At 50.9% G+C, this 15,361-nt stretch overlaps 7 protein-coding genes across 7 annotated transcripts; 4 read left to right on the forward strand and 3 right to left on the reverse strand.

The window, feature by feature from the left end:
- Positions 1–528: 528 nt before the first annotated feature.
- N7518_001017 (putative polarized growth protein (Boi2)) lies at positions 529–3,664 on the forward strand (the record flags this gene model as incomplete). The annotated part of the gene is made up of 3 exons (XM_057181945.1): positions 529–586; positions 670–813; positions 888–3,664. The coding sequence occupies 3 exons, from the start codon at positions 529–531 to the stop codon at positions 3,662–3,664; spliced, it is 2,979 nt and encodes a 992-aa protein (XP_057047295.1).
- A 669-nt stretch (positions 3,665–4,333) lies between these two features.
- On the forward strand, positions 4,334–6,049 carry N7518_001018 (uncharacterized protein; the record flags this gene model as incomplete). The annotated part of the gene is made up of 1 exon (XM_057181946.1): positions 4,334–6,049. One exon carries the CDS (start codon positions 4,334–4,336, stop codon positions 6,047–6,049), a length of 1,716 nt encoding a protein of 571 aa, XP_057047296.1.
- A 583-nt stretch (positions 6,050–6,632) lies between these two features.
- Positions 6,633–7,548, reverse strand: N7518_001019 (60S ribosomal protein uL14; the record flags this gene model as incomplete). Its single annotated transcript, XM_057181947.1, has 4 exons — positions 6,633–6,665; positions 6,752–7,076; positions 7,317–7,367; positions 7,535–7,548. The coding sequence occupies 4 exons, from the start codon at positions 7,546–7,548 to the stop codon at positions 6,633–6,635; spliced, it is 423 nt and encodes a 140-aa protein (XP_057047297.1).
- A 536-nt stretch (positions 7,549–8,084) lies between these two features.
- rpdA (histone deacetylase RPD3) lies at positions 8,085–10,164 on the reverse strand (the record flags this gene model as incomplete). The annotated part of the gene is made up of 4 exons (XM_057181948.1): positions 8,085–8,984; positions 9,035–9,576; positions 9,629–9,929; positions 9,982–10,164. 4 exons carry the CDS (start codon positions 10,162–10,164, stop codon positions 8,085–8,087), a joined length of 1,926 nt encoding a protein of 641 aa, XP_057047298.1.
- Positions 10,165–10,718: 554 nt separating this feature from the next.
- On the forward strand, positions 10,719–11,934 carry N7518_001021 (proteasome regulatory particle lid subunit RPN11; the record flags this gene model as incomplete). The annotated part of the gene is made up of 4 exons (XM_057181949.1): positions 10,719–10,787; positions 10,893–11,146; positions 11,205–11,740; positions 11,789–11,934. 4 exons carry the CDS (start codon positions 10,719–10,721, stop codon positions 11,932–11,934), a joined length of 1,005 nt encoding a protein of 334 aa, XP_057047299.1.
- A 260-nt stretch (positions 11,935–12,194) lies between these two features.
- N7518_001022 (uncharacterized protein) lies at positions 12,195–13,094 on the reverse strand (the record flags this gene model as incomplete). The annotated part of the gene is made up of 1 exon (XM_057181950.1): positions 12,195–13,094. One exon carries the CDS (start codon positions 13,092–13,094, stop codon positions 12,195–12,197), a length of 900 nt encoding a protein of 299 aa, XP_057047300.1.
- A 438-nt stretch (positions 13,095–13,532) lies between these two features.
- Positions 13,533–15,184, forward strand: N7518_001023 (protein translocase subunit TIM50; the record flags this gene model as incomplete). The annotated part of the gene is made up of 3 exons (XM_057181951.1): positions 13,533–13,784; positions 13,841–14,542; positions 14,594–15,184. 3 exons carry the CDS (start codon positions 13,533–13,535, stop codon positions 15,182–15,184), a joined length of 1,545 nt encoding a protein of 514 aa, XP_057047301.1.
- Positions 15,185–15,361: the final 177 nt, after the last annotated feature.

Genomic DNA, 15,361 nt, shown 5'->3' on the forward strand with positions numbered 1-15,361 from the left:
ATTACTATTCAAGCTAAGCGCTAGGTAGTTGGTACTTATAATGATTGTAATCGCAGTCCCTATATTATATGTAATCGCAGTTGTGCCACCTCTCAGCTCCTCTCCCTCAACCACGGGAAAGTCTCCCAAGTCCAGACTTTCTTACAATCGCACACGTCACTCTCGCCTTTCTCTTCGAATTTGCGTCTTAGGTTTGATATTGATTCAAATCCGAGTTCTATCAATAATTTACCAATATTCTTGGTCGCGTTGAAAAAAAAAAAAGAAATCCAATCTATCTCTACGTCGAGATCCTTCGTTCGTGCTCCCGAGCCCCGCGAGTTGTTTAACCTAATCCTTCTAATCTCCCGAATCTCTAGCCTTTGGACTTCTCACATTCTCTCCCCTTTCTCCTACCCTTTCGCCAAATCACATTACTCCCGAGTCTCCCCCAGTGGGATACGCAATTGCAATCTGCAATTTGCAAATCTATCCCCAAGGGTGCCATGTTTTGTGTTGGCTCTTGACTAGGATACACGGAATATTGAGATGGTTACCATGGGCCCACCGAAGGGTGTTCGTCCAGGCGACATTCTGGAGGTTCTTCGTAAGTGACGTCGTGTGCGACACCTCGATTTCTGTGACTCCGCGTTTCTCAGGATGCGCCCGGCTTCTAACACTCCAAACTAGATGAATTTGGCGGGCGCGGAGAAGACGAACTGGTCATGTTACCCCGCGACAAGATTAAACTGATCGAGTTGGATGAGGAATTTGGAGATGCCTGGTACTACGGACAAAACCTGAGGACGGGACAAACTGGTCTCTTCCCTGCAAGTATGCGCCCCTTCCCCAGGACCACCCCTCACCACCCCCGACTATGATCCCAACTAATATTTGTTGCGCGACAGACTTTACCAAAGTGGGCTCCCAAAGAAAGACCCTCGCCGAGTCGCCAGTACTGGTAGAGTCGCCGATACAATTGGAATCCCTCGCGCGCCCAGATTCATCATTCGCATCGGCTGAGAGTGGACAGAGCACCCCTCAAGCATCGCGCCACGTTAGCTCCGACGATATGCAGTCACCGCAAATCAGTTCTCCCACACAGCATCGATCCGCCTCGTCTCCGCTGCCTCGCCCCAGCCTGGCGGCCGATATTCAGCAAGCCTTTCGTGGATCGATGGACAATCATTTGAACGGCGAAGAAAGTCCGGTCATGAACGAGACCTTGAGCGTCATTGACGAGCACATCACGGATATGAACACCCCACGTCACAGCGTGTCGACCCAGGAACCCAGGACGATCAATGATTCCGGCAGCGAGTACAGCAGCCATATCGGCCACAGGGCTTCTTACATCAATGGAAATGAGACCGACGACGAGGAGCAGAGTCTTCCAACCGAGCAAGAGGTGCGGAAATGGAGTCCAACACAGACCTCAAGATGCTTGCGCAGCCTTGGCATTGATCAAAAACACTGTGACATCTTTGAAGAACAAGAGATCACCGGTGACGTGCTTCTTGATATGGATCAAGATTTTATTTTCATGAAGGAGTTCGATTTTGGAGTCATGGGCAGGCGACTCAAGACCTGGCACAAGGTCAAGGCCTTCCAAGAAGAGACCAAGGGCTTCAGTCAGCAGCAAGCCCCAAGAGGCTCTATCTCCTCCAACTTCTCACCTTCCGATGAACGTGCATTGTCTCGCGCTGGACACACCGGACCACTTCTTCCTCGGATTCCTACCTTGTCAGAAAAGACCGGCGCTGGTTATCCACGAGGCTCTGTGCCGGTGCAGCACCCCCGACTGGCCAGCAACAGCAGCTCCCCCATGACACCGCATACCCCTCCGTACAGCCATGAATCAACGAGAAGGATTTCTGCGGCATCGCTCCGTGATCTCAACCAAGCGCGTCGTCATTCTTCCATTGACGCCACCCAACGAGGCATGTCTGATTCGGTTTTTGTTGGTCACCAGCAAAAGAAACCCTCATTCGACCGGTCCTGGACTCTGAATTCCGGCCCCCAAGCCATGCCCGCTCGCCCAGGAACCTCCGCGGGCACTAGTCCGGGTGGCTTCCGGAATGGACCGCTGACCGCTGAGTCAGATTCTTACAACTCCTATGTCACCACCCCGGATCAGATTGAGGACCTAGATCGGGGTTATTTCTCGGGAACCGAGGTTGATTCGCGCCGGGCCCGCCGCGTTCTACAGAAACGGGGGTCGGCTGGTGTCGATGTAAACAATCAGTCACGAAAGTCAAGCTATGCAGATGATTCATACCAAGTGATATCCCCAGCGAAGCGCCACTCTCGCATTGGCAGTGTGGACTCGATACGTGACGCAGCGAATCGTGTCTCCCCCGCGGCCAAGGCCTATCACGGCACGCCACCGAAGAGTCGGCTGCGAAGCTTGAGCACGCGCGTCTCAACGGATAAAAGTGGAACCAGCTCTCAGTCGTCAACCACCGATAGCAAAACTAGTAACGGTGGTGGATTCTTCGCCAACTTCTCTCGTGTCGGTGGCAAAGGTGATTCGGAAATTCCTCGCGCTTCGCCGTTGCAATTCCAGCCACTGAAAAATGCCGGGCCCAAGTTTCGCCGAGCCATGGGCCTTCGAGCCATATCCGACGTTGCTGGAAAGAAGCTTGACACATCTGCGCCGCCTGATTCGCCGCTGGAGTCCGATCCTACCTCTGCTCGCACTGGATCCACAACTCCATCGGCGACGTCCAAGAGCTCGGAACGGCATAGTACAGATGGGTCTGGTAAGGCCACCACTGACGGACAGGGATTCGTAGCCCGTCCTCGAACGGCCAAGTCTAAGAAAGAGACTAGTGCCTATACTCGGGGTCTTGAGAAGAAGACACCGCAGGAGCAAATGGATGGTTGTGACTACAGTGGATGGATGAAGAAGAGATCTTCCAACTTGATGACCACCTGGAAGCCCCGTCTGTTCGTCCTGCGCGGTCGTCGTCTGTCCTATTACTATTCCGAGGACGACACCGAGGAAAGAGGCTTGATCGATATCACCGCTCACCGTGTCCTGCGAGCAGATCAAGATCCGATCATCGCTCTACACGCAACCATCACCGGCTCAACCGCATTACCTGCCAATGCCAACAACACCGTGGATAGCCCTAGCGGGACGAAACTCACCACTCCCTCGGTCATCCAATCACTGACCACTAAGGATGGCAGTGGGCCGTTCTTCTTCAAGCTGGTGCCCCCAAAGTCAGGCAACTCGCGCACTGTGCAATTCACAAAACCAGCCACCCACTTTTTCCAGGTTGACAATGTCCAGCAGGGTCGTCTGTGGATGGGAGCGTTGATGAAAGCGACCATCGAGCGTGACCTAGGACAGGCAGTGGAAACCACCAACAAGCAAAAGACTATTAGTCTAAAACAGGCCCGGCTGCTGCAGCAGCGGCCGGCAGATCTTGTTCCTGCTTCGGGCAGCACCAAGACCGCGCAGACCATTGATGAGGAAGAGGAAGAAGCGGGTCTGCAAATTGAGGGTTTGAACCTCAGTCAGTCTGATGTTAACTCCCTTGAGGACACGAACGGCAGTATGGATATTAACAACACAGATGAAGGCCTCGAACGACCTATCTCCAACCCCCTCGGGGATTTGGATAATGGCCAGCCGTCCTTGCTTCCGGATCCTCTGGCCAAGACGGAATCTAAGTGAACATTTATTGCGGCCCCTATCATTTGAGTGTGACCTTGCTTGCAATTATGTGAAGGACATATTTTGCCCATTCTTGTTTTTTTTGCTGGCGTTTGATGTGATATACCCCTCGCTCAGACTTCTTCCCTTTGTTGACTCGGCCCAATTTCGTCATTACAGGTACTTTGGTCGCCGGGGGATTTACGTGGGAGTATGTGATTAACTTGCTTATCGACACAAAGTTGACTGGATCTGAGCGTTCTTTCCTATTAATCGCGATTGCAAATGTAGATAATACAATAATTCATACAACCATCCCATGGATGGCTAATTGCTTCTAATCCTCATTTCCATAGTTCTCACCGCCCAGTATACCGCCAAGTCTTAGCACTGGCAGTATATAGCCACCATCCTACTAACATTGTATACAAACAGCTTAATTGGGATATTTTTGATACTAGATCATCAATCCTTGGTGGGACTGTTCAAAATGTCATGACTATAAGTTCTCCTTTTTGTCTTGGGTACTTCGATCCTATAGCAGATGTCACCGTGTATATGTGCGCTGTCTTTATCGATTAGCGTCCGCACTTTTGTTTCTTCTCCTTTTCACCATTCAAGACAACTCTTTTCAATATGCTGTATAGGTCTTTATAACATTTATTCTTTTCCTGTCATTTTAGATTCCTCATGTCCCTCCGCTGGCTGCTCTCCCGCACCTTTGCGCTCCTTCTTCCACTCACAGTGATCGCCACTGTTTACCTCTATCTCTACCCAGTCTTCAACGGATGCGCCTTTCCTCTACCACAGTCTACCTCACGGTCGAGTGAGCAGCAGCTATACCATAATTCAGTGATCAACACGCTTCTCCAACACCTTGGCGTTTCAACCTCAGACTCAAACAGTCAACCTGCCATCTTTAGACTCCTAGTCCTCGCAGACCCCCAATTGGAAGGCGACACATCGCTTCCTCTCCCCGAATATGAATTATACCCCCGCATTCAGACTCACTGGCGCGCCATCCAGGAAGCAATCGGTAACGCCTCCACTTCACCTCTACTGGACGAGGACGTCCTCTCAAACATTACAACTGGTCTCCAGACCCTCGCAACCGAAGACATCCCACGGGCCTTCAAATCAGGCCTGAAACGCATCGACCTCTTTGGCAACGACTACTACCTCGCGCATATCTACCGCACACTCTTTTGGTGGACCCGGCCGACACACACAACGGTGCTGGGCGACTTAGTGGGGAGCCAATGGATCTCCGACGACGAATTCGCCCGGCGCAGACACCGGTACTGGGACCGCGTGTTCCGCGGCGGAGAGCGAGTTGACGACAACATCACCAGAACCGGTGCTGCGGGTTGGAGCCAGAGCGAAGGCAGCAATGCGCCGCCATTAGAACCCCTAGGCGCGGATCGGGCCTGGGCCAGGCGCGTAATCAACGTCGCGGGAAACCACGATATTGGATATGCGGGGGACATCAGCGAGGCGCGGATGGAGCGTTTTGAGCGTGCGTTTGGCCGTGCGAATTGGGATGTGCGGTTCGAACACCCGCCCATCTTGTCCTCATCTAGGTCTGCTGGAGACCAGGTTGTTACCCCTACTCTGCACTTGATTAACTTCAATTCCCTCATGTTCGATACCCCCGCGCTTTCTACGGAGGTTCAGAGCCATACGTATTCTTATCTGAATGAGCTAATCGCCGATCGAGTCTCGCCGGTCGAGGACCGATCGGCTTTTACTTTGCTTCTGACACATATACCCCTGCACAAGGAAGACGGCGTTTGCACGGACGGGCCGTATTTCTCATTTCGTGATTCTGACGACAAGGACGGTCCCGACGGTGTGCCCCGGTGGCTTAACGGTGGTCTCAAGGAGCAGAACCATCTCAGCGACACACTCAGCGCTAGCGGGATCCTGCAAGGCATATTTGGGCTGAGCGGCGACGAGAATGCGCTTGCTGGTGGCCAAGGCCGAAACGGGCTCATTCTTACGGGGCATGACCACACCGGCTGCGATACTGTCCATTTCGTCAACCGCACTGAAACAGTCGGTGAAGACGGTTCGCCTCGATCTTGGGAGTGGGCTGCGAAGCGCTTCAATGAGAGCCAGCACATTGACGACCCTTCTATCCGGGAGGTGACCCTCCGCTCGATGATGGGAGAGTTCGGTGGTAATGCCGGTCTCCTTTCGGCGTGGTTTGATGAGGTCGCTGGCGAATGGAGCTATGAGATCACTATGTGTCCAGCTGGTGTGCAGCATATCTGGTGGGCGGTTCATATCCTCGTGCTAGTGACGCTAGGCGTGGCTATGCTTTGGTTCTTATCTGGTAATGCTCAGGCGAAGACGGCTGCTTACGTCCAGTCAGAGCAGAAGACCCAGAACGGACAGAAGAACTAATTGGGTCGTAGAATTGTATTTTCTTGTATTAATAGCATTGGATGACCGAGCGTCTCGCATTTGGATACATATATTGCAGACTATATATCATAATACGCTCAACCAGATATAGAAGTGTATGAGTTGACCCTTGCTGGAGTTATACTGTGTTGTATAGTCGAGTAGAGATAGATCCGTTTACAGAAGGCCTATGAAGCACCTACGAAGGGTCTACGTAAAGCCATTGGTGGTCATATCAGAGTTCATATATCGGCCAAAGAACAAACAACCAGGACCAAGTCCCCTCCCATACAGCTCGCCTAGAGCCTCTAGGCCAGCCCTCGAGGTAATGGGCAAGGCGTTGCGAAAGGATGTGATTATTTTAGAGTAATACATCCGAGAGTCGCCAGCAAAGGGAGGGAGAAAAGACGAAGATGGGGGATGGAACCGGCTTTAAAATAAAAACAGTTGGATTTCGTCAAATGGACACCACCTGTCCAGCTCCCATTTTAATCCTATGGTCTCATATGCACCGCATTCCAGGTCCCAAGCAGATTTGAGGTTTGGTATCGTTCTTTTTCTTTAAAATTCGGGTTTTCTCTCTTTACATAACGACACCGGAGTTGGAGGCAATACGCTGGAAAAAGAAGTGTTAGCTTTTTGAATGGGAACATTTGGGAATGGAAAAGGAATCCATTTCCCATGTGGAAGTGTATAACGTACGGGCCAGAGCTCAGCAGCTTCCTTTCCGACGGGACCGGTGATAGCGGAACCCTTCATCTCACCCTTGGCGTTGACGATAACTCCTGCGTTGTCCTCGAAGTACAGGAAGATACCGTCGGGGCGGCGCCAAGGCTTGCTCTGGCGGACAACCACAGCGGGCATGACCTTCTTGCGGAGCTCGGGCTTTCCCTTCTTGACGGTGGCCATGACCATGTCTCCGACACCGGCAGCGGGGAGACGGTTCAGGCGGGCACCGATACCCTTGACGGAGATGATGTACAGGTTGCGAGCACCGGAGTTGTCGCAGCAGTTCATCACGGCGCCACTGTTTGACGAAAATGGACCCGTTAGTAAATTGTTCTAGATCTTGAAGACGTCGTGTTTTCGAATGCTGAAAGTGGAGATCCAATTTTCTTTTCCTTTCTTCCCGCCGATCTTTTTCGTTTGTTGCATGGCGCGTGTTTTTTCTGATGACGTTTGATCGACTGAAAATGTACTGTGGGATCCGGCGGGCAAGAAAGGCGCATTCGAAACAGACTAGACGATAAGAAATTGGTAGACGTACACAGGCAGACCGAGAGTCATCTTGAGCTTGTTGCCGGCGGCACCGCCACGACTGTTTAATCGTTAGTAATTTCCTCTTTGTCGATTCGTTCTTTTCCCAATCCGAGCCCCATTCGATCCTCTCGACACGAAGGTGTTGTGTTGCTTGTCGCTTGCAAAATTATTCTGTATCGGTTCGGAATCGAATGGGACCACGTAGGGAATCGCTGGAAGACTCACCCTCTCTTAGACATGATGGCTGATGATCACGGGGGAAGTTGGTGAAAAAGGTTGGCGACAAGAGGTCGAACGTCGAGGATCTAAACCGGAGGTGTGCTTTCTCGCTTAGTGGGCAAAGTGCGTAAAATCTTGGCATTGGAAGGTGATTGGCTGCTCAGACCCATCAGCTTTGCCCTAATACTAACCCGATCTGGGATAGTGCCAAATGTTAATGCCTGAGGCATAAACTCTATACTTCTAGGGTTCAGATGTTGTGACGTTTTGAAAAGATTGCATTTCACTGAATAATACATTTGCAAAAAAAAAAAAGGTGAAAGGAAAAGCAGATAGCACAGGGACGAAGATAAAATATGAGATGATTCATTGAAAGTCCATAAAAGCAACCCGCCATCCCCTGAAATATTTCAAGGTTAAACCTCGATGTGAGTCTGCCACGAGTAATGCCTTCCCAGTGTCAAGCAAGATTCGAGCACGCTGTTAAACCGATAACACCTTTCTGCCATTGTCCGTTGCGCCAGATCCGATATTGTCGTCTTTGCATCACAGCTGATTACTCCTCTTTCTTGGGTTCTGTCTTGTGTTCCAAGCTCTCTTCCTTGGTGGCCGTTGCCTCGGTGTCCGCAGTAGGAGCAGAAGCTTCCGCAGTCCTCTCAAGGGTAGAGTCGGTAGCCTCTTTCGTAGGGGACTGGGCCCGCACAGGGGAGGCAGTGGAGCCCTCGGTCACTGATTTCTCCTCAATAACTGACGCTTGAGCCGGAGCTTGTTCTGATGTAGTAGCTTCAGGGGCAGCAGAAGCGTCCTCCATGGTAGTATCTTCATCATGAGGGGGAGGAGACTGGTGTTGAGAGGTAGTAGAGGCTTCATGTTCCTCACTTTCCATAGCCATGTTATCAGCATCGGTCATGGGGGTTTCATCAGCGTGCGAAGCTTCTAAGGCGGCAGAAGGCGCCTCGGGTTCAGTGCGCGGGGCATTGGCCATCTTAGTATCAAGGCCGAAATCCATTTCTACATCAACCGTAGATGAGCCATCTTGCGGGGTTGCCATGCCACTATCCAGCCCAGAGTCCGGCTCGAGATTTCGGTAGTTGACTTGATTGCGACGCCGCATGACGCCTGGTTGGCGACGGATACCGTTGGCAGCGTTCTCGTCTTCGTCCTCGCTGTCACTGAGCTCGCCAGTCTTTTCTGTGCGCTGGTCGAATCGTCGTTGTGTGAACCGCTTGTCTTTGTTCTCATCCTCATCGAGGTCATCCATAACGTCATCAGCCTCGTCGTCTATGCCACCCACGAGAGGGTTACGCGGTACATCTGTCATTTGTACTGAAGGAGCAAATGCCGTGCGCTTTAGGTTTTCAACAACCTGATTGCAAATCTTGTCCAGGTATTCTCTGGTGTTGGCGTTGTCCATGTTGGAGGGGCGGACATCGAGCTGATAATCAGGAGCGAAGTACTAATGCAATTAGTAAGTGTTATTTGATCTGGAAGACATAATAAACTTACCTCATAGTAGTCATTGTATGGCAGCTCCGATCCCAGGGGCTGTCCGACAAGGATACCGGTCTCATAAGCCCATGTTCGTGCAACGTTGCGCATGGTGTAGCCACCACCGCCAACAACCAAGGTTGGCAGATCGAAACTCTTGACGAAGTTGACACAGTTGGCATGTCCTCGCATACTCAGGTTGAAGCAGCCCAAGCGATCGCCAGATAGACTGTCACCACCGCACTGAAGGACCACGGCCTCAGGACGGTACCACTCCATCACGCTCTTAATGACAGGCTCAAAGATGCTCTTATATGTGACATCAGTGATGCCATCCCGGAGAGGAAAGTTGACTGCGTAGTTTTTGCCCTGCCCGACACCGATGTCGCGAAGCTCACCAGTACCAGGGAAGTACTCGCCGTACTTGTGGAAAGAACAGGTCATGACGCGATCAGTCGTGTAGAAGGCCTCTTCTACACCATCACCGTGGTGGACATCAATATCGACGTAAAGGACTCGCTGTTTGAAGCGCAGAAGCTCCAGAATTCCAAGCACGATATCTACATAGATGTTAGCTTCTGAGACAGATGTTTGGAGACTAAGGCATTATACCATTGACATAGCAGAAGCCACTCGCTTCGCTCTTCTTGGCGTGGTGAAGACCACCAGCCCAGTTGACGGCCACATCGCATTTGTTGCGGTTCAGTCGCGCAGCACCTTCCATGCTGCCTCCGGCGCTAATTCCACAGAACTCAAAGAGACCGTCAAACACGGGGCAATCGTCTCCTACATTGTAACGGCTCTGTTCCTTCACGAAGTGGTCCATATTGTCCGGTGTGACCTTGGACAGGAAGTCGATATATTCGTCGGTGTGGAACTGGGTCATCTCGTACTTGGAGGCAGGTTTCGCACGCTGATTTATTAGTGCAAGGGTCAAACAGAAATAAAGATTGAAGAATGCTCACGTAGATCTCCATTTTCTTATAGAGGCCATAGTTCATCACCAAGCTGTGTGTCATGCGTATGCGATGGGGCTTCATGGGGTGGCCGGAGACATAGGCATAGTTGCCCACATCGGAGTCGTAGAAGTAAGCGACTTTCTTATTTTTAGACCCGAGAAGCCTATCAGAGATAGGTTCCAAAGCCATATTGCAGAGAGCGCTGATGATTCACTAGGTTGAGAGCGGAAAAGAGAGTGGAAAAAGAAGTGAAGTTCAAGAAGTGTAAGTGAGATCCGGGGAATGAAGTAGCGAAATTGCAGGCGCAATGCAGATATGCACCCAAGAGGTTGAATAGGCAGCGATGGCACCTATTGTCACCAGATCCCGCAATGCGAAGATTAGGTAGCAGAATTTAATCACAATAGCAAGCCAATGTCATTGTTCACGCTATTGAAGAATAGATTGAGGAGAGAGATTCGCCCGCGAAGGAGCGGAAGCCGACCGAACCACACACCGCCTTCGTCAGGCAAAGCTCCCACGGCTTTGCTCATCATCACTTAACACGTCTTCGACAACCTTGTTATCTTCTCGCTAAAATCACATCTGTCGGGGATTTTCGCTAATTTGTATCTTTCTTTGAACGCTCTTTCGGAAATACCAAGCTACTAGAGACAAATCGATTTGCTCCGGAGCTTCCAAATAGCGATAGCTTCGTCCTCTCTACTCTCGTTTCATCAAGTCTTGTCGGATATCTCTTAACTATGGATCGCCTTAACCGGATGCTCCAGGCCGCTCAAGGCATGGGGATGGGAGGCGCTGCCCCTGGTGGTGTAAGTTGGATAAGACTAATCTCCTTGTTGGAAGGCATTAATGGCAACGTCCTAGCCTAGCTTCACCACGTTTCTCTACATTGACTAATGAGAACCGTTGTTTAGGATACTCCAAACCTGATAGATAACTCAGAAACCGTCCACATCTCCTCCTTGGCTCTGCTGAAGATGCTACGACATGGCCGCGCGGGTGTCCCGATGGAGGTCATGGGCCTGATGCTGGGCGAGTTCGTTGATGAATACACAGTTCGGGTAGTGGACGTCTTTGCTATGCCTCAGAGCGGTACTGGAGTCAGTGTTGAAGCAGTGGACCCCGTGTTCCAAACTAGAATGATGGAAATGCTGCGACAGACGGGACGGTAAGCCTAATGGCTGGTATATAATAGGGGAATCCCCCATGCTGATGATTTCGTACAGACCAGAAACTGTTGTTGGCTGGTACCACTCGCATCCCGGTTTCGGCTGCTGGCTCTCCTCAGTCGATATCAACACTCAGCAATCCTTTGAGCAGCTCACACCGCGTGCGGTTGCCGTTGTCGTCGATCCTATCCAGTCAGTGAAGGGCAAGGTCGTCATTGACGCCTTCCGTCTCATCCAACCTCAGACAGTGGTGATGGGTCAAGAGCCCCGCCAGACTACATCAAACTTGGGCCACCTCAACAAGCCTTCGATCCAGGCTCTGATCCATGGTCTCAACCGTCACTATTACAGCATTGCAATTGATTACCGTAAGACAGGATTGGAAGAGAACATGTTGATGAACCTTCACAAGCATGTATGGACCGAGGCCTTGGAGATGAGTGACTTCCACGATGAGGGTCAGCACAACGTGGAGCGCATGAAGCAGCTTGTTCTCCTTGCGGAGGGCTACGAGAAGCGGATCAAAGAAGAGACGGAGCTGAGCAAGGATCAGCTGAAGACGAGATACGTTGGCAAGCTTGATCCCAAGAAGCGTATGTTTTTTCCAAGATCCCCCAAAAACATAGACTGACGCTTTGCAGACATCGAGGACGTAAGCCAAAAGTTGATTGAGGATAACATTGTTGCCGTCTCGCGGCAGATGATTGACAAGGAAGCTTCGGTGGCACGGCAGTCATTCAAGGAAGACACGAACGGTGCTGCCATGGAAGTTGATGAAGATCTCTAAAGAGTCAGAAAAGGGTGCCAATCAAACCGCATTAATTATTTCTGATTGGTTGGGCTTTATGTTACCAAACCAGACCAACAGATGAATGAAATCTACTCGAATTTTCACATAATAATAAGAAATTCATTGTCAACAAGAATGGCGTTTGGCCTATTGTTGGAAGTAAGTGCGTGCCTATAATTCTATTTCATGGGATCTATGCGGCGCGCAATATATATAAATCGTAACAGTATGAATAATATCCACCGACTAATGGACTATCATGACTCCAACTTGACTGTCTGAAGCGAGTTGCTCAAGGCTTCGAGAACACCAGGGGAGTAGGCCCGTAGGCCATCAAAGGCAGCATCAACGTCATTGTGCTCATGTTTCTCGTGAGTGTCGTATTGAGTGTCGTATTGGGTGTCGTATTGGGTGTCGGTCCAGCCTCTATCAGGACCCCAAAGGACCTTTTTCTGAGCATCTCGGGTTTCCGTAAGCAAGCGAGTCATCAAAGGTCCATTCTTTTCTACAGAGGGCCAGGCATCGAACTCAACCTGAACTAGACCCGGCAGCCGTTCCAAAATTTGATGTAACAATTTGCCACAGAAGTTGGTATAGTAATCCTTGGAGATACGAAAGCCCTCGAACACAGGGTGTGAAGGGTCACACTGCACAAACACTTTCAACGTGCGCACAAGCTCCATGTCGTGCAAGCCCAAGCCTTGGTTTACAACCCATGACTTCGGGGGTGCAGTCCAGCTTGATCCCACAATAAATTCGATTGTGGTGATCGAAGAGCGGTGGCGTTGAGGCAAAGCCCGGACCGTGGGCATGCGCAAGAAATCCTGGATGGGAAACACACGGAATGTCTGGGTTGAATAGAAGTAGTGAGTGGCTTCGTCGTGAATTTGTCTCGAGACAAGGAACAGGGCGATGCGGTGTGAGAACGGCGCTAGAGGTTTGCTCTTCTTCGCCGAAGACCCAACATTGCCACCAGTGCGTTTCAATGCACTCTTTCGAGTCGGCGTGAATAGGACAAAATGATAAATGCGCAGGCGAATCTCAGACGGTAGATGGAGGAAGGGAAATTGCAGTAAGATCGGAGGTTCAGCGTCTGTTTCGGATTCGGCGTCGGAAAGTTGCTCCTCAAAACGGAGCATGTTCTTTTTGAACCCCATGATTGAAAGGTATGTAGATGAAATTTATGGGATACAGGCGAGTCTAGATTTGGACAGGAAGATCATATTTCTGGTAAACAGGTAGGAAGAGAAGAAGAAAACTAAAAAGATTTGTGTCCCACGATCGGAGCGCAGCTTCACGGGAAAATCCTTTGCTGCGCTCTTGGTAGTGGGAATGAAGAAGGTCTTCGTTGGTCTCCCCAGCTAATACAACCCGGCATGCAGAGAGAAGTTGCTTGATAGGTCAAATTAATGTCTGGGTGAACTTTCTGAAGAAGAAAAGAAAAAAAAAGAAGACTCGATGGCCGAGGATGTCGATATATAAACAACCTGCACGGATGGTTCGGGTCCACCGCCGTACCGAATCGCGCCGACTTTTAACGGGAGACCGTGGTTTATCCCATCATTCAGAACATATTTGTTTCAACCCAATACACAATGCTTAGTCGTGCAGTCTTGCCTCTAACGAGGCCAAATGCCTTCGCATCTGCCGTTCGGGCATCAACCCTGTCGGCGCGGCCTTCGTTGTACGCTGCCTACAAGCTTTCCCCGGGTATCCAGCTAAGGGCGAAGTCGACCAAACCGAAATCGAAGACTTTCAAAGCAGCTCCGAAAGAAGCCCCGAAAGAGTTCGATGCAGAGCAACCCGAGTTTGATACAAAAGCTGAACCTACACAATCTTCTGAACCTGTGAGGCTTCTTTCAACTTTCCATTGAAAGGAATCCCTCTGACGTTGTCTTTCTAGGTCGAACAACCCCCACAGACGCCTCTTCCCGATCTGACGCAAGGTATTCCATCGACGCTGGCCGCAGAATTGGAAGGGCGGATGAAGAAGGGACCATTGAATCTCACAGAAGACCCTACCCAGTCAGAAGATTATGGCGCGGAAGGCAGAGGAGGTGGTGACATCCCCAAAGGCGGATATGAGACATCCATCGACCGCCGCAAGGCCCGTATGGCCAATATAGTATACGCAGTCATGTTGCTTGGTGGTGTCGCTGGTATGGGCTATCTGGGTCGCAACTGGGAAACCGAAGAGGAGCAGCGGCAACACCCTGAGATTCCCTCGGGATGGAGCCCGGGTCTTTGGTACAGCCGTATCAAAGCCCGCACTAGCGATCTCACCAGCTATTACAAGGACCCTGCTTTCCCCAAGCTGCTTCCGGATGAGGACGCCGAGATGCGTCAGCCATACACCTTGGTGCTCAGTCTTGAGGATCTCCTTGTTCACAGCGAATGGACCCGTGAGCACGGATGGCGGGTTGCGAAGCGGCCTGGTGTCGACTACTTCCTCCGCTACCTGAACCAATACTATGAGCTCGTCCTGTTCACTAGTGTGCCTAGTATGATGGCCGACCAAGTCCTACGCAAACTCGACCCTTACCGCATCATCCGCTGGCCCCTGTTCCGGGAGGCGACCCGATACAAGGATGGAGAGTACATCAAGGTATGTATTCTTCTTTTTTCCCCCAGTCATATAATGCTAATTGTCTGATAGGATTTGCAATACCTCAACCGCGACCTTTCCAAGGTTATTCTCATCGACACTAAGGAGGAGCACGCCCGCTACCAGCCCGAGAACGCCATTATTCTGGACAAGTGGACTGGAGACCCGAAAGATAAGACGCTGGTTGCCCTCATTCCCTTCCTGGAATACCTTGCTGGTATGGGTGTCGAAGACGTGCGTACCGTGCTGAAGTCGTTTGATGGCACTCCCATCCCCATTGAGTTTGCCAAGCGTGAGAAGGCGATGCGTGAGCGCTTTGAGAAGGATCTTGCCGAGGAGCAGAAGAAGAGGCCCTCGCGTGGTCTGGGCAACTTTGCTGCTGCACTTGGCTTGAAGTCTTCTGTCACCATGAATGGCGAACAGACACCCTCCGAGGGTCTGGCGCAGGGTAAGATGCTCTGGGATCAGATCCGCGAGCGTGGTCAAAAGAACTACGAAATGATCGAGTCAGAGATCCGTCAGAACGGCGAGAAGTGGCTCGCTGAGATGGCAGCCGAGGAGGAGAAGGCCCGCCAGGAGCAGATGCAGAGCATGAAGGGCTCTTTCACCGGCATATTTGGTGCTGGCTCCAAGAATGAGTAATCGGCGCAAGCCAATTACTTTTCTCCTCTAGCAGATCATCAGGGGTCTGTTTAATGAACTAGTGTAAAATAGGTAGGGTTTGGGGTTTTGGATTTTTGTACAAAATTTTAGTCAGAAATTTTAATATGAGAAAGACTGAGATTTGGACTGATATCGAGGTCGTTGGGCTTTGGATCC

Source organism: Penicillium psychrosexuale (genome assembly GCF_028828465.1).
Source record: "Penicillium psychrosexuale strain IBT 29551 chromosome Unknown utg000001l, whole genome shotgun sequence".
NCBI lineage: Eukaryota > Fungi > Ascomycota > Eurotiomycetes > Eurotiales > Aspergillaceae > Penicillium > Penicillium psychrosexuale.